This window comes from Ursus arctos, unplaced genomic scaffold (assembly GCF_023065955.2).
Source record: "Ursus arctos isolate Adak ecotype North America unplaced genomic scaffold, UrsArc2.0 scaffold_28, whole genome shotgun sequence".
NCBI lineage: Eukaryota > Metazoa > Chordata > Mammalia > Carnivora > Ursidae > Ursus > Ursus arctos.
In genome coordinates, this window is record NW_026622963.1 from 36,011,489 (window position 1) to 36,034,176 (window position 22,688).

At 42.1% G+C, this 22,688-nt stretch overlaps 1 protein-coding gene across 2 annotated transcripts in view; it reads left to right on the forward strand.

The window, feature by feature from the left end:
• The window catches only part of ADAMTSL3 (ADAMTS like 3), a 331,832-nt gene that overhangs the window by 295,907 nt on the left and 13,237 nt on the right, over positions 1 to 22,688 (forward strand). For both annotated transcript variants that reach the window (XM_026510570.4, XM_044388448.3), the window contains 4 exons: positions 10,901 to 11,083; positions 13,228 to 13,344; positions 19,101 to 19,284; positions 22,201 to 22,405. In XM_026510570.4, coding sequence (XP_026366355.2) covers positions 10,901 to 11,083; positions 13,228 to 13,344; positions 19,101 to 19,284; positions 22,201 to 22,405 — 689 coding nt within the window. The remainder of the gene's footprint in view (positions 1 to 10,900; positions 11,084 to 13,227; positions 13,345 to 19,100; positions 19,285 to 22,200; positions 22,406 to 22,688) is intronic.

Below are 22,688 nucleotides of genomic sequence, written 5' to 3' on the forward strand. Positions count from 1 at the left end.
AGTGTGCTGAGGAAGCCTGTGGAGCTGCTGCTCAGAATAGTATTTTCAAATGCAGAAAATAAAATACATCATATTCTAAAGAAAACCAGGTATCAAAATCCAGATATGAAAATGTTAGTCAAAAGTGTGATCTAGGGGTGCCTGGGTGGCTCAGTTGTTAAGCGTCTGCCTTCGGCTCAGGGTGTGATCCCAGAGTCCTGGGATAAAATCTTTAAAAAAAAAGCTGTGATCTAATAATGTAAGTGCTTCTTTCCAGTCACACACTCAATTCGAAATCTAGCATCAGTTCCAATAACTACCATAATTTCGAAGTAGTGGTGGCATCAAAGATATTCTGAGATATCCGTAACGATTGTCATGTGAAATGGAAATATTTATCTGTGGTTTCCATTAGCAGCAGAGTCAGAAATACTGCTACCTTAGTTTGTTGCTTATGTTCAGAGTGGATGGGAGTGCTGAACGTCTGCTAGAGGTAGAAAAAAGGTCATGGAACCTTGACGTCCATCTGTGGACCTAGCTGAGGTTAATGGACTCCGTGTGAAGAATGTGCTTCTGGGCCAAGGCACCTGCTGTACCCTCTCCCTGAATGAGGCCCCCACGTGGCTTGCTCTGCCTGGCTAGAGACCTTAAGTAAAACCCCTTTCAAGTTAGAATTGACAGCACTGTTGCTTACGCGCTTCTTACCATGGAGGCGTAATGAAGAAGCCAATGCATCTGAAAGGCTTGAGGGTCTCTCCCTGGAAGAGGTTTTCTAACTTGAGAAAAATCCCATTTTGTTAGACTAGTTACAGGAGGTAAGTCTGAATTAATAAAGATTCTTGAATTATAATGTTTTCAAAGTTATGTATTGCTTTCAGAAATGCGTAGTCACTTACGAATTACTCAATAGGAGCTCTTAAAGGAATCTCCTTGAATTAATAAATAACTTAAATTCACATACGTGGAGGCTGGTGAAGTGTTTGAAGAGATTTTTGAAATGGTTTTCACTTTTTTAATCAACATATTTAAGGAGGTCATTTTCTTCCTAGCTAGGACAGCCCTTCTCTAAATTACCATGGAGTCCAAAATAATTGTGTGTGAAGGTATGAAGATATCACCACAGGGTCCGTATTTTATTACCTTCTCTGTTTGGAAGAGAACATTGCCGTGAATAACCAAAAAGTCACGCTGATGTATCTTCAAGATACAATGATTTTCATCAAGTAGATCCATTCCCTTGTTCACTCATTTATGCAGACGCGGTCCTCACAGCCAACTGGGGGAGGCCTGAGACTAATGCAGTAATGATGCTCTAAAGAGTGTTAGTCATAGAAAGCACATAAAAACACGAGCTGAATAAATATGTAAAAGGGAGGGTGAGTGGATGAATGAACAAATCGATCTCACGCATATCTTAGAGCTGAGGGGGATCCCAAGAGATAGTGTAACATAGTCTCTTGCCCTTACTCTTGTCAGTTTTGAGCAATATGGTCTAAGACCTTCAGGAAACCACAAATTCACTACTGTGGTCTTTAGGCAGAAAATTTGCTCCTCCTAATGTTACCATTTTAAATCATAATAAAGTGTGCAAAAGACCCCAAGCATCGACAGCACTGGGAGCCAAAGTGTCCATTTGGACCTGGATGAGGCTATGAGGAATTTCTGTTCCTTAAAGCTCTGAGTCAGAACACCGAGGTTATGCAGCAAAAATGATGTTGAACACTCAAGAGGCACATGAAAAGCATCCACTGTATGAAAAGAGTAAATGTTAGGTAGTCTATGTGTTGTGTCTCCCCAAAACTCTAGCAAAGCAAGATAAAAGCAAAAAGGAATCTTAAAAAATAAAACTGTTAGTTAATTTAATTATTTAACTGAAGGTTGCTAAGAGAGTAGATCTTAAATGTACTTAGTAAAAAAAGAAATGGTAACTATAAGACACGATTCAGGTGTTGGCTAACAAAGGCGATGATGGCAGTCATTTTGCAACATACAAGGGCATCCACCCAACATGCTACACACGCCAAACGTGCACAACATTATGTGTCCATCATAGTCCAACAAAGCTGGGGGAGCCAGCTAGAAGAGAGGCAGAAATAAAAATAGTGCTGGAAAGAAGAGTTTTAAAAATTGATCAGAAATAAAACCAATACTAGAAGCAGAAAATAAAACTCTGGAAATAAAAGGAAATGAGCAAAGTAGGAGTAAGGTCAGAATTGCTTGCAGAATGCCGACGGAAGAGCAGAGAGCTAAAAACAGTGATACCTGGGTGGTGGACGTGGAGGAGAGAGATTAACCACTAATTGGTGTTCCTGAGCAAGAGAAAGGAGCAAAAGGAGCACACACAGAACTGAGAGGGAGAGAGAGACAGGAAAAGAGAGAGGGAGGAAGATTCCTGGGAGGAGAGGAGAGGTGAGGAGGGGAGGGGAGGGGAGGGGAGGGGAGGGGAGAGGAGAAAGTTTTACTGAATGGAAACAATGACTGGTTTACAGACAGAATGCCCCAGGGTGTTCCAGGCAAAACTGATGAGCAAGTAATACTATCTCCTGATGAGATCCAGGCAAGTTTTGAAAATTTTAATCATAGAAAGAATCCTGCAGGAATCCAAAAAGAAAAAAGGAAACAACAGATTACTTAAAAGATAATAAAAAATGGGCTTGCCTCAGACTCCTTCACAGTGTGAAAGCCCAGATGACCATGGGCAGAGTGAGCAGTGGGGAGGAGAGTGCGTTGCAACGCTCCAATTCTGTTGGAAGCTAAGCAGCTTCTTAGGAGAAGAGAAAACGTTCTCACCTGCTCAAGGATTTATAATCCATCCTACCCACTGACCTACCTTTGTGGGAAAAATACTCCCAGGATGCTGCCCTGTCAAGCAAGAAATGCATCTGCATTATGATCATGGAGACATTGCAGTATGAAAGCAATCATAATAATCCATTGGAACAATTTAAATACAGAAGCTAAGAGTTTATTTTAGTGACTTAAAAATAGATTGCAAGTCTCAAAAAAGTCTTTAAAAGAAGATATATAATGAAAAGTAATAATGTAAAATGACCTGAATTTCAAATCCCATTTTCTGTCAGAAGAAAAGAAAAGGGTGGGGGAAAGATGTGGGAGGGAAAACTTCACCTTTCCTCATCCTAGAAGGAGAACTGGGGATCTAGGAGATGTCGTTTGAGTTTTTTAACTGACTTTTTAAAATTTGGAGGTAGGTAAGGTGTTCAAAGGACACCATACAATGAAAAGTCCCCCGTTCCCACTCCTTGTCCACCCTCCCCTTGCACCTGTACCCCACACACCCAGCTAAATACCCTCATTAGATTTTTGTGTATCCTTGCAGAGATTCTCTATGCAAGCATGAATACTTTTTTTTCTCTTTCTTATATAAAAGTTAGTATATTCAACACACCATTCTATACCTTGTAGTTTTCAGCTGAGAACATTTCTTTTTTTAAAACTGTGTCATTGAAATACAACTGAGATACAAAAAAATTGCATATACTCAATATATACAATTTGATGAGGTTGAATACATGCATACTCGTTAACTATCATCACAGCAAAGGTAATACACCCAAAGGTAATACCCATCACCTCCAAAACTTAACTTGTGTGCCCCTTTCTTTGTGGTAAGAATACTTAACAGGAGATCTACTCTCAACACATTTTTAAGTGCATAATTCAGTATTGTTGACAATAGGCACAGTGCTGTGCTGCAAATCTCTAGAACTAATTCATTCTGCTTTAGCTGAAACTTAGTACCAATTGAACCATACATCTGAGTTTCTCCTTCTGCCTGACCCCTGGTACCCACCATGCTATTCTCTGCTTCTGTGAAGTTGACTATTTTATTTTTAAAAAATTTTTTAAACATTTTTATTTAAATTCAGTTAATTAACATATAACGTATTATTAGTTTTAGAGGTAGAAGCCAGTGATTCATCAGTCTTCATTCATCCCAGTGCTCATTACATCACGTGTCTGCCTTCATGTCCATCACCCAGTTGAACTTGACTATCGTAGCCATTTGAGTGGAAGCACGCCGTATTTGCCTCTCTGTGACTGGCTTGTTACAGTTGGCATGTTTTCCAGATTCATCCATATTGTCACAAATGGCAGAATGTCCTTTTTTAAGGCTGAACAGTAGTCCACAGTATGTATATACCATGTTTTCTTAATCCATTCTTCTGTCAATACACATTCAGGTTGTTTTCTTATCTTGGCTATTGTGAACAAAGCTGCAGTGAATGTGGGAGTGCAGAGACCGTTTGAGATCCTGATTTCAATTCTGTTGGATATATTCTGTATCCAGAAGTGGGATTGCTGGATCACATGGTGGTTCAATTTTTTTTTCAATTTTTTGAGGAACCTCCATACTACTTTCCAAAACAGCTGTACCATTTTACATTTCTACCAACAGTGTAGAGCGTTCCAGTTTCTCCACCACATCACTGATACTTGTTGTCTTTTGTGTTTTCGAGAACAGCCACTGTAACCAGTGTGAGGTTATATCTCCTTGTGCTTTTGATTTCCCCAATGATGAGTGACGTTAAGCATCTTTTCATGTTCCTGTTGGATGTCTTATGTTTTCAGAGAAATGTCTGTTCAAATGCTTTGCCCATTTTCAAATTGGGTTATTTGTTTATTTGCCATTGAGTTGTAGGAGTTCCTTATTGACCTCTTACTAGATAAATGGCTTGCAAATATTTTCTCGGATTCTGTAGGTTGCCTTTACATTTTCTTGTTTCCTTTGCTGTGCAGAAACTTTTTAGTTTGATGTAGTCCCACTGGTCTATTTTTTGCTTCTGTTGCTTATGCTTTTGGTGATCCAGGAAATCATTGCCAGACTAATGTCTAGAAGCTTTTCTCCTGTGTTTTCTTCTAAGAGTTTTACAGTTTCAAGTCTTATGTTTGTCTTTCATCTGTTTTATTATATACATATATATTTATATATATTTTTTATTTTATATATTTTAATTATATAATTTTATTTTAAATATTTTAATTATATAAATGTAACATATATTATATATATATATAATATTTTGAAATGATCATGTGGTTTTTATTCTTCATTCTGTTAATATGGCCTGTCACATTAATTAATTTGCATGTGTCCCAGGGATAAATCCCAGTTGATGTTAGATGATCCTTTTCATGTGTTGTTGGATTCAGTTTGCTAGTATTTTTTTGAGTATTTTTACATCTGTAGTCATCAGAGATGTTAACCTGTAGTTCTCTTTTCTTATAGTGTTTTTTTTTTTCTTTTCCAGCTATTGTATTAGTGCAATGCTGGCCTCATAAAATGAGTTTAGAAGTATTTCTTCCTCTTAAATGTTCTGGAGGACTTGAGGAAGGATTGTATTAATTATTCTTTAAAGGTTTGGTATAATTCACCAGTGAAGTCGTCTGGTCCTGGACTTTGGTTTGTTGGAAGGTTTTGGATTACTGACTCAATTTTCTTGTACATTATTCACATCTGTTGAACTTTTCTGTTTCTTTATGATTCAGTCTTGGTAGTTTGTATGTTTCTGTGAATGTATCCATTTCTTCTAGGTTTGGTGTATAATTATCCAGAATAGTCTCTTGTGATCCTTTTGGTTTCTGTGTCATCAGTCTTTTTTTTTTAAAGATATTATTTATTTATTTGAGAGAGAAAGAGAGCATGAGCAGAGGGGAGGGGCAGAGGGTAAGGGAGAAGCAGACTCCCCACTGGGCAGGGAGCCTGATGCTGGACTCCATCCCAGGACTCCAGGATCATGACCTGAGCTGAAGGCAGACACTTAACTGACTGAACCACCCAGGCACCCTCTGTGTCATCAGTCTTAATGTCTCCTTTTTCATTTTTTATTTTATTTATTTGAATCCTCTTATGAGTTTTTAGTAAGTTTAGATAAAGGTTTGTCAGTTTAGTTTATCTTTTCAAAAGAAACAGCTCTTACTTTTGTTAATATTTTCTATTGGTTTTCTATTCCTTATTTTTCTTATTTGTATTCTTATCTTTGGTTGTTGTCGTTATTGTTTTTTCCTTCCTTCTAATTTTGGCTTTATTTTTTTTTTAAAAGATTTTATTTATTTATTCCACAGAGATAGAGACAGCCAGCGAGAGAGGGAACACAGCAGGGGGAGTGGGAGAGGAAGAAGCAGGCTCACAGCAGAGGAGCCTGATGTGGGGCTCGATCCCATAACTCCAGGATCACGCCCTGAGCCGAAGGCAGACGCTTAACCGCTGTGCCACCCAGGCACCCCTAATTTTGGCTTTAGTTTGTTCATCTCTTTCTAGTTCCTTGAAGGGTAAAGTTAGGTTGTTTGAGATCTTCCTTCTTTTGTGACATTGGCATTTATTGCTATAAACTTCCTTTCTAGTACTGTTTTTGTTGCATCCCACAGGTTTTGCTATGTTGTATGTTTATTTTCATTTGTATTAGGTATTTTCTAATTTCCATTTTGGTTTCTTCTTTGACTCAATGGTTGCTCAAGAGTGTCTTGGTTAATTTCCACATATCCGAATTTTCCAATTTTCCTTCTGGTACTGATTTCTAGTTTTATTCCGTTGTGGTTAGAAAAGATACTTGGTGTGGTTTCAGCCTTCTTAAATTTGTTAAGACTTGTTTCGTAGCCTAATATGTGATCTGTCCTGGAGAATGTTTCATGTGCGCTTGAGAAGAATGTATATTATGCTATTGGTAGGTAGAATATTCTATGTCTGTCTGTTAAGTCTGTTTGGTTAATAGTGTAGTTCAAGTCCACTGTTTCCTTATTAATTTTCTGTCTGGACATCCTATCCATTGTTGAAAGTGGGATATTGAAGTCCCCTGCTATTATTGTATTGCTATCTATTTCTCTTTACAGATCTGTCAGTGTTTGCTTTATATATTTAGGTGCTCTAATATTAAGTGCATATTTATTTATGATTGTTATATCTTCCTGAAGAATTGACTCGGTTATCAATATATATGATCTTTATATCTTGTAACAGTTTTTGACTTGAAGTTATTTTGTCTAATGTAAGTACAGATACCCCTTGCTCTCATTTGTTACCATTTGCATGGAATATCTTTTTCCATCCCTTCACTCTCAGTCTGTGTGTGTCTGTAATTCTAAAGAGAGTCTTTCGTAGGCAGCATATAGTTGGATCTTTTCTTTAAATCAGTTCAGCCACCCTGTGCCTTTTAATTGAAGAGCTTAATCCATTTATGTTTCAAGTAGTTATTGACAGGTAAGGATTTAGTATTGCCACTTTGTTAATTTTTTTTCTATCTTATTTGTGGTCCTTTTGTCTCTTTTCCTGTATTTCCATCTTTCTTTGTGATTTTTTGATTTTTTTTTTAATAGTGACATGCTTTGGGTTTTTTCTTTTTTTTTTCTTTTGCCTATCTACTATGGGTATTTTTTGTGTGGCTACTGTGGGATTACATAAATCATCTAATAGTTAAAATTGGCTATTTTAAGGTGATAACAACATAACTTTAATCTAACACAAAAACTCTACACTTTGTACCTCTCCATCTTCCCACTTTATGTTACTGATATTACACTTAACATGTTTTTACGTTGAGTATCCCTTAACAAATTTTCACCTTTATAGTCTTACTCCTTTTGTCTTTTAACTTTTATACTAGAGTTAGAAATGATTTCTCCAGCTCCATTACAGTATTATAGTATTCTGTATTTGTGTATATATTTACCTTTTTTGGTGAGTTTTATACTTTCATATGCTTTTGTGTTGTTGTTTTGTGTCCTTTCATTTCAACTTGCAGGATTCTCTAGCATTTCTTATGATGCAGGTCTAGTGATGATGAACTCTCTCAGCTTTTGTTTGTATGGGAAAGTATTCCTCTTTCATTTCGAAAGGACAGTTTTGCTAGGTATATTATTGGTTGGCCACATTTTTCTTTCAGTAATTTGAGTACAGCATCAATATTTGATTGCACTGATACACTATAAGCTAGTTCATGGGTCCCTGTTGTTGGATATGTGACTTGTTTCCAATGTGTTGCCTTTATATAACCGCATGAGTGGAACATTTTGTATGCAGGTGTATTGATAACATTAATTCCTAGAAGAGGGGATTCCTAGTTTAGAGGACAAATGCAATTGTAATTTTGGAAGATTTTGCTAAATTGCTGTCAATTCGTTTATTTTTTAAAGTAAATTGTAACATTATTGGAACTTAAAATGCAGCACTTAATTTCCACTTTACAAGACAAAAAGGAACAAAGGAAAGATAATCAAATGTCAAAGGCCCATAAAATCAGAAGGATAGAACAATGACAAGGTAAACCCAGATATATCTGTAATCACACTAAATATTAATAAGGTTAACATTGTTGTTAAAAGCAAAGGCTCTTAGATTGGGTTTCCAAATAAAACCTAATGATATATGATTACAAGAGACTTTTCCAAAATAGAATTATACAGAAAATTGTAAAAATTGTACAAAAGTATATTAAGCAGAAGAAAACAGAAACAGAATAACTGACAGTCACAATAGTAAAAGAGAGAAAATTTTCACTATGTGTAGATATGATTGCCTTTTATTTTTTCAATATTTATTTATTTACTCATTTTAGAGAGAAAGAGAGCATGAGCAGCAGGGGAAGTGCAGAAGGAGAGGGAGAGAGAGAAAATCTTAAGAAGGCTCCATGCCCAGCACAGAGCCCAACGCGGGGCTCGATCTCACGACCCTGAGATCATGACCTGAGCTGAAATGGAGAGTTAGATGCTTAACTGACCGAGACACCCAGGCACGTCTGGTTGTTTACCTTTAAACAAACAAACAAATCAATTGAAAACTATTCAAAACACAGTTGACCCTTAAACAACACAAGTTTGAACTGTGTAGGCCTACCTTTAAGTGGATTGTTTTTATTTTGACCAATATAGTACAGTCCTGTATATGCATTTTCTCTCCCTTACAGTTTTCTTTTTTTAAAGATTTTATTTGTGAGAGAAAGAAAGAGAGAGAGAGTACAGGCTGGGGGAATGGCAGGCAGAGGGAGAAGCAGGCTCCCCGATGAGCAGGGAGCCTGATGCGGGCCTCGATCCCAGGACCCTGAGATCATGACCTAAGCCGAAGGTAGATGCTTCACTGACTGAGCCACCCAGGTGTCCCATCCCTTATGGTTTTCTTAACAACATTTTTCTCCAGCTGACTTTAGTGTAAGAATACAGCCTATAACACATATAATGCACAAAATACATGTAGTTGATTGTTTATGCTACTGGTAAGGCTTCTGTACAACAGCAGGCCATTAGTACTTAAGGTTGAGGGGAGTCAAAACTCACATATGGAATTTTGACTGTGCAGGGGAGAGGAGTCGGCATCCCTAGCCCCCACATTGTTCCAGGCTCAGCTGTAATGAAGGTCAATAAGATGACAACACAAGAGAAATATGCAAGTGTTCATAGCTTTATTGTCAGCAGTAAACAACCATAAAATATATTTGTTAAACATCTGCTTACTTTGGCAATAAACACTATTAAGGTGCCTAGGAATAAGTTTATCAAGAAATATTCCAGGGGCACCTGGGTGGCACAGCGGTTAAGCGTCTGCCTTCGGCTCAGGGCGTGATCCCGGCGTTATGGGATGGAGCCCCACTTCAGGCTCCTCCGCTATGAGCCTGCTTCTTCCTCTCCCACTCCCCCTGCTTGTGTTCCCTCTCTCGCTGGCTGTCTCTGTCTCTGTCAAATAAATAAATAAAATCTTAAAAAAAAAAAAAAGAATAGAAAGAAATATTCCAGACTTACCTACATTGTGCATAAGAGATCAGTTCTGGAATAAACCATGTAGGTGTGCATCTTGGCTCCAACGTTTACTAGCCTGTGACCTCAGGAAAGTTCGACCCCTCCATGTGTATGCATCTGTAGAAGTAACTAGAAAGGCAGATGTACTTGTGATGAGCACTTCTCTGGGTATTTAGGTTCCGGCCTAGTGTTGACTTGGCCAGCTTCCTCAGCTGTAAGCTGGAGCTAACCAGACCTGCTTCCCAGGGCAGGGACAAACTGGGGGAGTTGGTGTCACAGCCTTCATGGGGCATGCATTTTGCCTACGGTAAGGAGCATTGCAAATGTCGTGACGATAGCGGTGACACCTGGTTTTTGGCAGAAAGCCTCCCCAGGCCTGCACATTGCCTCCAAGCAGAGCACTGAGGAGGAGAGCACATCGCCAAAACCACTTACCTATAGCTGGATCTCAGGATCTTCTGAGGCTGCCCCAGCTCTTCAAAACCAAGATAGGTTCCTCTGAGCTTTGCATTTCATATCCCAGCAAAACACTAAGACTTCTCAAGATTGGGGAGAAGAAATTCTTTCTATTTCTCATGCTCCTCTGTGTCCAGAGATGTCTCTGCACCTCGCTACATCAACCCAGACTCAAAACTCAACACTTGGTATTCCCTGAAATTATCTTCTTTTACCAAAGTGTCAATGAACAGGTTTTTTTCCCCTAAAGATTTTATATTTTTTCTGAAGGAGGGACATTTTGTTGTCGATGTGCAGCAAGTAACTTAAAGATTCCCATTAGATATTTTTGCTTTCTGGAGACTTCTTTATGATAACTCAGCACTGGGCATTTCTCTCACTCTGCCTCCAGCTCCACCAGCTCCTGTTTCCAACCACTCTCCCGCTACCCCCACTCAGCTTTGTATTTCTTCCCTTTGTGATACGGAGCCATCCAACCCTCTTTGGCTCCTGTTGGCCTACATGCATACATCAGTCAGGTGCACTGTAGACCAGAGCCCTCTGCTTTACTGGGATCCCCTACCTGCCATCGAGGAGCGATAGAAACAGAATCTGTTCCATTATATGCAGTTAAGCCCATTTGCTAACTTGTGGTCAAAATGCTAAATGGTATTTGTCATATGGTTCTGTGGCCCTGTTCTTAAAGGAATTTGCCTTTGTCATATTTGTTTTTATTCCAAAGGTGTCCCTCAGCCTAATATAACTTGGTTGAAGAGAGGAGGACCTCTGAGTGACAATATTTCCTTGCTTTTCAATGGATCCCTGTTGTTGCAGAACGTTTCCCTTGAAAATGAAGGAACCTATGTCTGCACAGCCACCAATGCTCTTGGAAAGGCAATGGCAACATCTGTACTCCACTTGCTGGGTAAGTGTCAGATTCTTCTGGTTCGAGTGCTTCCTCTGATATGTACAAAGCAGGACCCAGTCTTGTCGATTCTGGAATTGAGGAGTAAACAAGATGGACAGTAGATGGTTTTAACCATGGCTTGTCTCTTACACTAAATCTGACATTTTGTCCTACCAGTTCTTCTCTTAGAAGCCTGTGATTTTCTTGCTAATACTTCTCTGCCCAAGAACCTACACTGGCATATAAACTTTTCTGCCTAGAATCAAGACCCTTCATGTTCTACCTCTGTATTTGCTTATCTGCTCACCCCAGCCCTCATTCCAAGCTACCAATGAGCTCTGTTCGGGTCAACATGGTTTCCTGTCCTATGATCCAACAGACTCCCCCTCCCACATGCTGTTTCCTCAGAAGTACGACCTCCAGACACTCTGCTCTCCAAAGAAGTGTCCCTAACTGCCTTCCTCTTTGGAGAAATGTAGGGCCAACTTCTGTCCCTTACAGAAGAGTTCCTACCTCCTGTGGGAATCCTCTGGATTTTGTTTGACCTCTTTTCTCTGGTCTAACCAGTTGGTATCTGATGAAGTCCAAACACATGTTGCTCTCTGATATGTTTCCTCTTTCACTTATGTTTCCTCAGCTAAATTGCAGATTCTTTAATTATAGAGACCATAAGTGATTTTTTTTTTGCATTCCTGAAGATACAATATAGTAATAAGGCACATAATAGGTACTCAGTAAATACTAATCAGTTGCGTCTTAAGACACCTTACAGTTGGGTCAGTAATGTCAATTGGAGAAGTTCATTACAATGTGCCCCTTGGCCCAGGATGACAAGCTGCTTCTGCTTCTTCTCCTATCTGTAGGGATACTTTCTGGAGTTCAACAAATTCTTGTCACCAAAATGGGCTTTAAACTGTTGAGGTTTTAGGACTCAGTAAATAATACTCCATGTTCCCATCAGGGTTTGGAACCAGTTGAGAGTTGATGACCGAAGTCAATCAGATGGGCATTAGGGATCATTTGTCATTCTTCTCTGTATCCCCGGCGCCTAACACAGGTGTAGTGAGTGTTAAAAAAGGTGTTTCACAAATGAATGAACTTGAGTTGTTGGCAGACCTGGTATGAGATTGTTATAGAATCCACTGTGGAACCGAGAGGATGATGGAAGAGCCTTCTCCATGGCTTTTCTTGTTGGCAGTTTCAGGTGCCCAGGGATACGCACAGGTGGAGATGCCAGTGTGGGGATTTAGAGCAGTTGTCATGCACAAACCACTTTGGTCTTCATTAACGCCTCTGATAGTTACAAGAGCACAGGGTTGGGGGCAGTCATTTTTAATCCCACTGCATAAATGAGGAGACCCACAACTCACAGAAAGTTTTCCTGGAGCCCAAATATATACCCTTCTCTTTGAGCGTTCTTCCCAAAGAGCCGCCGTGGTCTTCTAGGATCTTGGAATGGAAGATTTTCAACTGATGGGCTTGGCCAATCCGGTCTGGTTCTTGAATGCCTTCCCCACGCTCTGAGAAGTGCCAGCCCCATTCCTTGCTTCTGCTCCTCTCCACTCAGGAAGCCACATGGCTGTCTCAGCCCTGCCCCACACACCTCTTCTCTCAAGAGTCCCTCCCACTAAGCAGCTCATGCCTTTGCTTAACTTGACAGAGGAATCCAGAATGTCTTACACGTCACGATACATGGCATTCCTCCACCACCCTGCTCTTAAAGCTTCGTGGCCTTCCTGAAAGCCCACCCTCCCCACCACGTGAGGTCCCCTATGAAACCTCACTCATTCTCCTGCTGCCAAGGTTCCTCTTGAGTGCAGGAGCTCTGCCCTTCTCGGCTGCCTCCTCCAGTCCCTTTGGGAATTTTGGTGAATCCACTTTCTTTCCATCTTATTAGGCTATAAACCCTGAAAACATGCAGAGACACCACGTGTTAGCAGAGTTGCTCTAACTAAACCCCTGTAGCACCCCCCACACCCAGACCCACACGTAACTCCCAGATCTGTGTAAGCTGAGCACCCAGGATGGAGCACTGCTTTGGGAGAACCTGACTTCCTAGTAGTTTTCTTCTTTACGGACACTCAAGCCGGGACGAGGATTAGATATTGTTTAACTGGAAAACAAGGGCTCCTTTTTTCTTTTCTTTTTTTTTTCTTTGTCAGAACAAAGACGTTTGGACAGTAAAAGCGTGTTTCCCAAGGACCGTAAAAAGCATATGCTCCAGACATCCAGCGCTGGAACCAACAGCAGTGACCCAACAGGAGAACCCCTACCTCCAGGTTAGAGATTATAACTCTTCAGGGACTTGCCATTTGTGAGGCCTGTGCAAGGAAAGGGAGTTAGCTGCAGGGCTCCATGTTTTGCACTTCTCAGTAAGTAAAATTATTCCTAGGCACTTGGCCAGCTTTCCCATTGCCCTGAGTCTTCTGTGGCTCAGCTTGTTCCTTCCATATTGAAACGTTTTTGAAAAACAAATCACTCCTGAGGAAGCCCCCAGAGCTCATATCCCAAATGTGCATCATTATTTGTGATAAAACAGGGATTGGCTTTCCAGTTTTAAAACTATTGCCAACTTGGTAAATATTCACAGGGGGAAGATTTGCTAAAAATTCTGGAACCAATTCTTTTATTTTTCTTTTTTCGTGAATTTTCCCCCCTATACTTACTAACTTTGTTATGCATCGCTGTTTGGTCAGGAGAACCTAAGTATTTCAAGCTTGCAAAACTCTTTAGGAGGCCAAGGGAGAGACGTAGAGTGAAAATCCGAAATGCTGGAATCACAGGAAACCAGTACAGATGATCTCAGATTCTTGGAGCTCAGAGTGAGAAAGTCACAGAAGGACACAGAGAAGCTCCCATTAGACTTCATGCTTTATTATATCTCCTATACGGAACAATACTGGCTACATCATTTTGGCGTTTTAAATCTTGAGCAAGTACTTCTCTTCTGCAGAACACATCCCAAAGAATAGTTCTGCCTGTAGGGATTCTAGAAATGTAGTTCCTAGGCTCCCACCTTCTCAGTTGTAGGGAGAGCACAGAAGAGGAAAACAGTGTTGGGCCACCAATCAAACAATCCAGTTCGTGTTATTTATAACATCATTCTCCAGGACTGTTTATATGTGTCTTCTCCTCTTCCAGACATACTACTACCATTATAAAAGGCACTGCTATCCATTCATTCAGATTTGTCTTCGTCTGTTTGGGCTGCTGTAACACAAACCACACACCGGGTGGCTTATCAGCCACAGATATTTATCGCTCCCAGTTCTAGAGGCTGTGAAGCCCGAGATCAAGCACGAGCAGATGAGGTGTCTAGTGAGGGCCCACTTGCTGTGTCCTCATGTGGCAGAAGGAGTGAAGAGGATGCCTGGGTTCTCTTCTGTAAGGGCACGAATCCCCTTCATGGGGGCTCCACCCTCATGACCTCCTCACCTCCTGAGGGCCCCCCCCAAAACCATTTCACCAGATGTTAGGATTTGACATGGGAATTTTGGAGAGACACAAACATTCTGTCTATAGCAACATCCAAGAGGTGTTTGCCCAGAGCTTACTCTTGCCAGGCCGGGGGTACAGAGGTGACCTAGCCCTTGGGAAGCTCATAGTCTATACAGGCAGGCAGTCAGGTAAACAGGTATTTTGAAGCAGGGTGACAAGTGCTGGCATAGAAGGATCACCAAAGGCACTGGCAGCACTAAGGAAGGGGCCCGAACTCTCCCTGGAGAGGACAACCACGTTTTCATGTAGGCCATGATGTTCATTCTGGGAAGAGGAAGAACAACAATCCAGGCAGAGAAACAGGTGTGCAAAGGCAGAGAGGAATTCCATGTGGAAGGGAGCATGAAATCAAAGAACTCCCTCAAATCAATTAATTTAAAAATTGGATATTCATGAGGCTGAAACTGTGGGGAAAGTTGAAGCCTTTGGAGTATTTAAACATTTGGTTTATCAGCACTGCCTTCCTTGTTTGATGACCTCCTACACACACACACACACACACGCACACACACACACGCACACCTGCACACACAAGCACATACATGTGTACACATTCGAGAATATGCCAGCCCTTCAGTGGATCGTTACCTTAGCATTTCAAGGAGACTCATTTATTAATTGAACAACTACTGCTTGAGTACTAATATATAACATGCCCTGTCCCGGCAGTGGGCAGGACAGAAGAGCTCCCCCACTCATGGACTTGGCATTCCAGCAGGAGAGATGGACAATAAACAAGGAAATAAACATATATTTCCCTGTGGTAAGTGCTTCGAAGGAAGCAAAATAGGGTGATAGCCCAGCGATTGCATGCAGCCACTTTGGAGAAGAAAGTCAGGACCAGCCTTCTAAGGAGGTGAGAGTTGATCCCAGACCTAAACAATGAGATAGAACCATCCATGCACAAAGATGAGGAAGGAGCATTTCTGGCAGAGGAAATAGTGCCAGGACCATAAAGTGGGAACAAGCTTAATGTGGTCAAGAGACACAAAGAAAATTCATGTGATGGGGGCACAGAGGGGAGAGGGAGGGGATATGAAATGAAGTTGGAAGGTGGTTGAGGACCAAATCATTCAGGGCTTTGAAGGTCACTGTAAATACTAGAGTTTATTCCTATTTCCCCAGCACCATTGGTTGAAGAGACTGTCTTTTCCCCATTGTATATTCTGGCCTCCTTTGACCATATAAGCATGGGTTTATTTCTGGGCTTTCTATTCTGTTCTATTGATCCATCTATCTGTTTTTGTGCCAGGATCATACAATACAAAGAATGAAACTGGTCCACGTTCTTACACTATACACTATAAAATAAACTCAAAATGTATCCGAGACCTAATTATGAAACCTGAAACCATAAAAGTCCTAGAAGAGAGCACAGGTGGTCATCTCTCTGACATTGTCTGTAGAAACATTTTTCTAAATATGTATCCTCGGGCAAGGGAAACAAAAGCAAAAATAAACTATTGGGACTACCTCAAAATAAAAAGCTTTTGCGCAGGGAAGGAAACAATCAACAAAACAAAAATAACAACCTACTGAATGGGAGAAGATATTTGCAAATGACCTATGTGATAAGGAGTTAATATGCAAAATATATAAAGAATTTACACAGCTCAACACCAAAATAACAAATAATCTGATTAAAAATGGGCAGAGGACCAACAGACACATGAAAAGATGCTCAACATCACTTATCATCAGGGAAATGCACATCAAAACCACAATGAGGTATCACGGCACACCTGTCAGAATGGCTAGAATCAAAAAGCCAAGAAATAGTAAGTATTGGCAAGAATGTGGAGAAAATGGAACTTTTATTTACTATTGGTGGGAATATTGGTAAACTGGTGCAGCTACTATGAAAAACCCTATGGAGGTTCCTCAAAAACTTAAAAATAGAACTACCATATGGTCCCGTAATTCCACTATTGGGTATTTATTCCAAAAAAAAAAATGAAAATACTAATTTGAAAAGGTTTATGCACCTCTATGTTTATAGCAGCATTATGTACAATAGCCAGGATATGGAAGCAGCCCAGGTGTCCATCAACAGATGAATGGATAAAGACAATGTGATATATATACACAATGGAATATTACTCAGCCATAAAAAATAATGAAACCTTGCCATTTGCAACAACATGGGTGGACCTAGAGGGTATAATGCTAAGTGAAATAAGTCAGGCAGAAAAAGACAAATATCATATGATCTCACTCACACATGGAATTTAAGAAACAAATGAACAAAGAGAGAAAGATGAAAAAAAAAACCCTCTTAAATACAGAGAGCAAATGGATGGTTACCCATAGGCTGGGAAAAAAATTGGCCAAACATATGTCGTTGAAGAACTTATATCTAGACTATATAAAGAACTCCTACAAGTTAACAATGAACTCTCCCCCCCCCCAAAAAAAAAACAACGGGCAAAACACTTGCACATACAGCTCACAAAAGAAGATATACAGATGGCATCAGGGAAACGACAGTTAAACCCACAAAGAGTGACCCTTCCACACTTACTAGAATGGTGAAAACATAAAGACTGACAACGCCAGATTTGAGTAAGGATGTGAAGCTCCTGAAACTCGTACGGGTTGGTGGTTAAGTGTGTAATCGGGTATGATCACTCTGGAAAACTGTGTGGTAGTTTCTAAGAAAGCTAAGCATACACCTACCTTTGACCCAGCAATTCCACTCACAGATATTTGCCCAAGAAAAATGAAAATATGTTCACACAAAAATTTGTACAAGAATGTTCATAGCAGCCTTCACTTCCTAATGGACACCAAAAGGAGACTAGATAAAGTATGGTATATTCATATGATGGACTATTATTCAGCTATAAAAGAATATTATTCAGCTATGCACAGCAATACAGTTGAATTTCAAAAATCTTATGTGACGTAGAAGAAGCCAAGTGCAAAGGTCTACAGGAGTGAAATCCAGGAGCAGGTGACACTAATAATGGATACTGATGGAAATGAACAAGTAATGGCCTGGGTGGGGGAGGGGAAATGATTAAAATAAATCAGATTAAGAGAATTGATTAAAATAACTAAATTAAAGATTAAAGTTGATCAAATTAGGAGGAGACTTTGGGTGATGAAGCATTTTATATCTTGCTTTGCATCGTGGTTACAGAAGTACATACAAGTGTGAGAACTCATAAAACTGCACACCATATTTCTGAGCATGTTATTGTCATGGTTACAGAAGTACATACAAGTGTGAGAACTCACAAAACTGCACACCGTATTTCTGAGCATGTTATTGTATGTGAATGACACTTCAATTAAAAAAAACCCCACACGTGTTTTTAAAGAAATGTACGTGTTCCCTGCCTTGAAGCGTCAAGGTGTCTTTGTGAAGTATGGTGTAGTAGAAAGAGGTAGGTGTGGAGACAGACCGACGTGGTTTCCAGATGAAGGACCTTGAGCAAGTCACTTAGCTTTTCCCCGCTTCAGCACGTACAACTGATCCAGTTCACAAGATGGCCGTAAAGACTAAGTGAAAAACTGATGGCCAAGTGTCTAATTCAGTACCCTCACCTGGGAGGGTCTCCATAAACCCAGCTATTTTAAAAAATGGTTTCAAATAAACTGTAATCCTGGGGGCCCCACTAAAAATATGTACAGTTCTGCTTTGCAGATGACACCATACACAACGTAAGACAAAAATTCAAAAATCAGAAGGAAAATCTGGAAAACAATAAGTTAAAGAAATCTCTCTGCTCTGTGTGGACACAGCTGGTAGCGATCAAGTACTCATGACTGTGACAGGAAAATCTGGGACCTTCTGTGGTCACACACAAATCTGTCATCATCGTATTGTCCCTCATCTTTTTACCAAGTGTCAGAAAGGAAGGGAAAGGCTGTTCGGAATGAGGACTAAAATTAAAAAGCCATCATTACTGGAGGTGGTCAGCTTCAGCTTTGCTAGAAGGGAACTCCCATTTTTACCTTTCCAGATGTCTCCGTGACAAATTATTCATGCAGTTCCAGGAGTAAGCTGAAGTTTAGGTAAGAATTCACGGAAAAGTAAGAATGGAATGAAATGCATTTTTAACCTTACTGCTTAATCCCCGGTCCCTGCTAAACGGTCTTTCATTTCTCCGCCTGGCCCACATTTGAGAAATAGAACCACTGAGCATCCCCCGGAGACACCCTCCTCTCTCGTCCTCTTGGCTCTGCTCGGAGAATGCCGAGGAGCCAGCCCACAGCACGGAGCACCTCCTCCCTCTTTCTGGGATTTTTCTGGCAGATCTAGCTGGCCTCCAATAGCGCCTCTCCCAGGCTGTGGTCCAAGGGCCCCATGCTGTCCGCATTCCCACCAGTAAGTACAACAAGTCAGTGGAGGACACGTGAGATGTAAAGGAGGCCTTCCACTAGGTGACGGCGTACTCTCCGAGTGCTTCTAGAAGAAGCAGATGGGCAGCCAACCAGAAAACAGCTCCTGGTGGTCTGCGGCCGTGTCCCCTCCAGCTCCATCATCATCTCTCATTCAGGGCTGTCATGACATTTCATTTCCTTTCTGCAGAGCCTTTTTGGGAGCTCGGTAACTGGACGCATTGTTCTGCCACCTGTGGCCACTTGGGAGCCCGAGTCCAGAGACCCCGGTGTGTGCTGGCCAACGGGCAGGAAGTGAGTGAGGCCCTTTGCCAACACCTCCCGAAGCCGCTGGCTGGGTTTCAGCCCTGTAACATCCGGGACTGCCCCTCAAGGTACGTGTGGTCCCTCTGCGTATCAGTAGCAGGTTTTTGCGTGGGCCAGAAGACATGGTGATTTGAATTGCCTAACGCATCGCTGAGGTGTGTTTAGCAAGCACCCTGCCCCGGGCATGCTGCTAAGAGCTGACGTGAACCACTTCACCATGACCTTGGAGGTAGATGTTACTTTCCTATTTCAAGGCGGGAGAGCACCCCGAGGCCACCCAGTTACAAGGGCCAGAATTCAAATCCAGATGATCTGTGTTCAGAGCCTCTACTCTTGACCGCTACCCAAATCTCTCCCTGCACTCACAGTGCTATCTGGTCCTTAGTAGAGCTGGTCCCATGGTTTGCCTCGGAGATAGCGCGGTGGGCCGGCGTCACTGGAGATCCTGTTCAAAGTGCCATTCCCTAGATTCCACACTGAAGGTCAAAACCACGCATAACCTTTCTAGGTAATAGATGATAGAAATCAATAATTTTAACATGTCCAAAATCAAACTCATGATCTCTACCAAAGCTGGTCCGCCCCCAGGCTTCCTGACCCAGTGACTGCGTCTCATACTCTCCTGTTTCTCTCACTTCCATCCATTCTTGTCCAGTTCCACCGTTCCCCCGGGAGCTCACACCATCAACGTCCCTCACATGGACGGCTCCAGGATCCTCCTGACTTTGTCTCCCTCTCTAGAGTACTCTTCCCATGTGTAAGCAGAATGGTCTTTAAAACACAAATTCGCCATGATGCCTCTTTGTTTAAAACCCTTCAGAAACTTCTCATGGTTCTTAGGACAAAGGCCAAAATCCCTAGCACTGGGAGCACGTCTGTCTTGCTCATTTTGTTCACCCTAGTGTCTAAACCAGTGCCTAATACATGCTAGTGCTCCATAAGTATTTGCTGCCTGAATGAATATAGGAGTGAGAGAACAGAAGTCCCTCCATGCTTGCGCCTCGGGCTGCCATCCTCTGTCCCAGCCTGGCTATCTGATCTCCACTCCACACTGTCTTTTTGTCTCTGAAATGTGTCTTTCTCTTCACTCAGAGCCTTCGCACATGCTGCTCCCTCTGCCTAGAACACTGTTCCTTCTCTTTCCACTTTGTTATTTCTGTTCATTTCTTTTCAAGGAAACCGTCCCTAACCTTCCCCTCCAAGCTCATCCAGGCCCCTGTGCTGGATGTGTTTCGTATTTTATCATTCATGTTCATAGCTCTTACCACGATCTGTCTCCCACAAGACTGTCCAGCCCAGGAGGGTAAAGCCACAGCTGCTTGCAGAACACTTTATGCCCAGCACTTAGCATAATGTCTGCCCCATTATGCACCCTCCACAGAGATGTGCGGAGTGAATGATGGAATCACAGAGTCCCTAGCAGGTAACTGATCAACACCAGAATCCCCAGTAAGATAAGACAAGACGAGACGAGACAAGACAAGACAAGATGAGTAGCATTTATGGACCACAACTGCGAGACGGATACTTTGTTAGAGAGAGTGCCGTCCTCGCACGAATGCCCACGCTAATCCACTGACCTGGGCCTTGGAGGGGAGTGGGAGGCAGGGTCACCCTGGCAAACAGAACAGGTACCTGGGAGCGTGTTCTAGCACGGCTGTGGCCGTCGGAGGCTGACATGTCTGTCGGTACCCGTCCGGTGCTTCAGAGGAAGGTCTCGCACTGAGTCACCGGTCCCTCGGGAAGCAGTGAACGATGCTGCGATCAGTCAGGGCAGCTGCTCATGCCAATTCTTGATTCTTACAAAGTGGAGCGAATTGTATCAGGGGCCGTGTCTGTTACGTATTCTCCAGCCTGTGAACGTTTCTAGGACCTACGAGAGACACCCCGAGGTCTTGTAACTCTAGGGCTCTCCACACTGAGGGTCCTTCGTTTTCTGTGCCGTGGACGCCTCTGGTCATCTGGAGAAGCCTGGGGATCCCTTCTCAGGACGAGGGTTTTAAATCTGTAAAATAGAATATACTCGATCACAAAGGAAACCAGTAACATTGAAATACAGTATTAACATGTTAAAAAATGATGATACGGTAATAGATATCCTTCTCTGTTAATACATTAAATAATACCGAGCAGTACATTTTGAAGTGGTGATGAATGTAAATGACATTCTGAGGTGCCTGCCGCAACGGTAATGTCATGTAAAAATACCTATGGTTTCCACTGGTAACAAAATCACAGACAGTGCTAATCCTACTGTATTTTGTGGCTGACATTTTTATAACTAAAGGAATACTACATTTCGGTTGCAGCTCAGTGACGACGAAAAGGTAATGCTTTGCCCGTCCGGGTCCGCGGTCCCTTGGAGTGCCCTACAGCTCAGGTTAGGAGCCCCTATGCAGCAGGATCCCCTCAATGATAGAGCACCCAGTATCCCAAAGGTGTCCGCTCCGAGTGTTCTGTCATGGAAGTGTGAACATAGGGTCAGATAAACCTAGAATCCAACCCCAACTCTGTTGGCATGCGATTATGTGACCATAACCGAGTTATTTACCACTTTGAACATTGGTTTCTTCCCTACAAGAATGGGGACAACATGTTAATGTCTCCCAGAGCAAATAGCACACAGGTGCTTTAAAAATATTTTCTTCCCTTTGGTTTCAGTGGTTGAAATCCACCTTTTTGAAATTTCCACCTAATTTTTCCCTAGCTGTGCTCTCTGGGGCCACGCAAGTGCCAGCTCTCTCATCCTTGCTCACGGCCTGACCCCACCCTGTGTTCCTTGTCTCTCCCTGGAAATTCTGTCGCTGTCCTGAACAAAAGAGAGATCTGAGAGGAGAGCCAGGGGTTACCTGCGCTGCGGTTCAGTCCCCGAGAGGCAAGTGGCGGCCCCCAGCCGGTCGCAGTGTTAGGATCGATGTTGAGGACACTCCCTGTAGGGGCCAGCCCGCCGGACCTCACTGAGCTGCTCTAGTTTTTACTCTCAGGTGGTTCACAAGCGCATGGTCAGAGTGCTCCGTGTCTTGCGGCGAAGGATTCCACAGTCGGCAGGTGACCTGCCAACGCACCAAAGCCAACGGCACCGTGCAGGTGATGTCTCCAAGAGCGTGTGCTCCTCACGAGAGGCCTCTGGGAAGAAGGCCATGTTCCAGTCATCCTTGTGGCCAGTGGGTCGCTGAACCAGGGGGCCAGGTACAGCGGTGGGTCTGGTACTTTGACAGTGCTGTGATCACCCCTTTGCCTCTCGTACATGTTTTTTTTAATTTGGGGGGAAACACCTGATTGATCTCTAAGGTGAATGTGTCTGCCCTCAAGGGTTAGGTTTGGAAATCATAGTGTTCCTGTCTTCCGGTATAAAGGTGAACTGGATTTGGGTTCTTTGAATACAGGAGCTCAGGGACAGAAGTTCCAAGATTGGCTGGTCTGGGGCAGTGGGAGTAAGAGCAGACTTTGAGAAAAGGAGCAGGGGAGCATT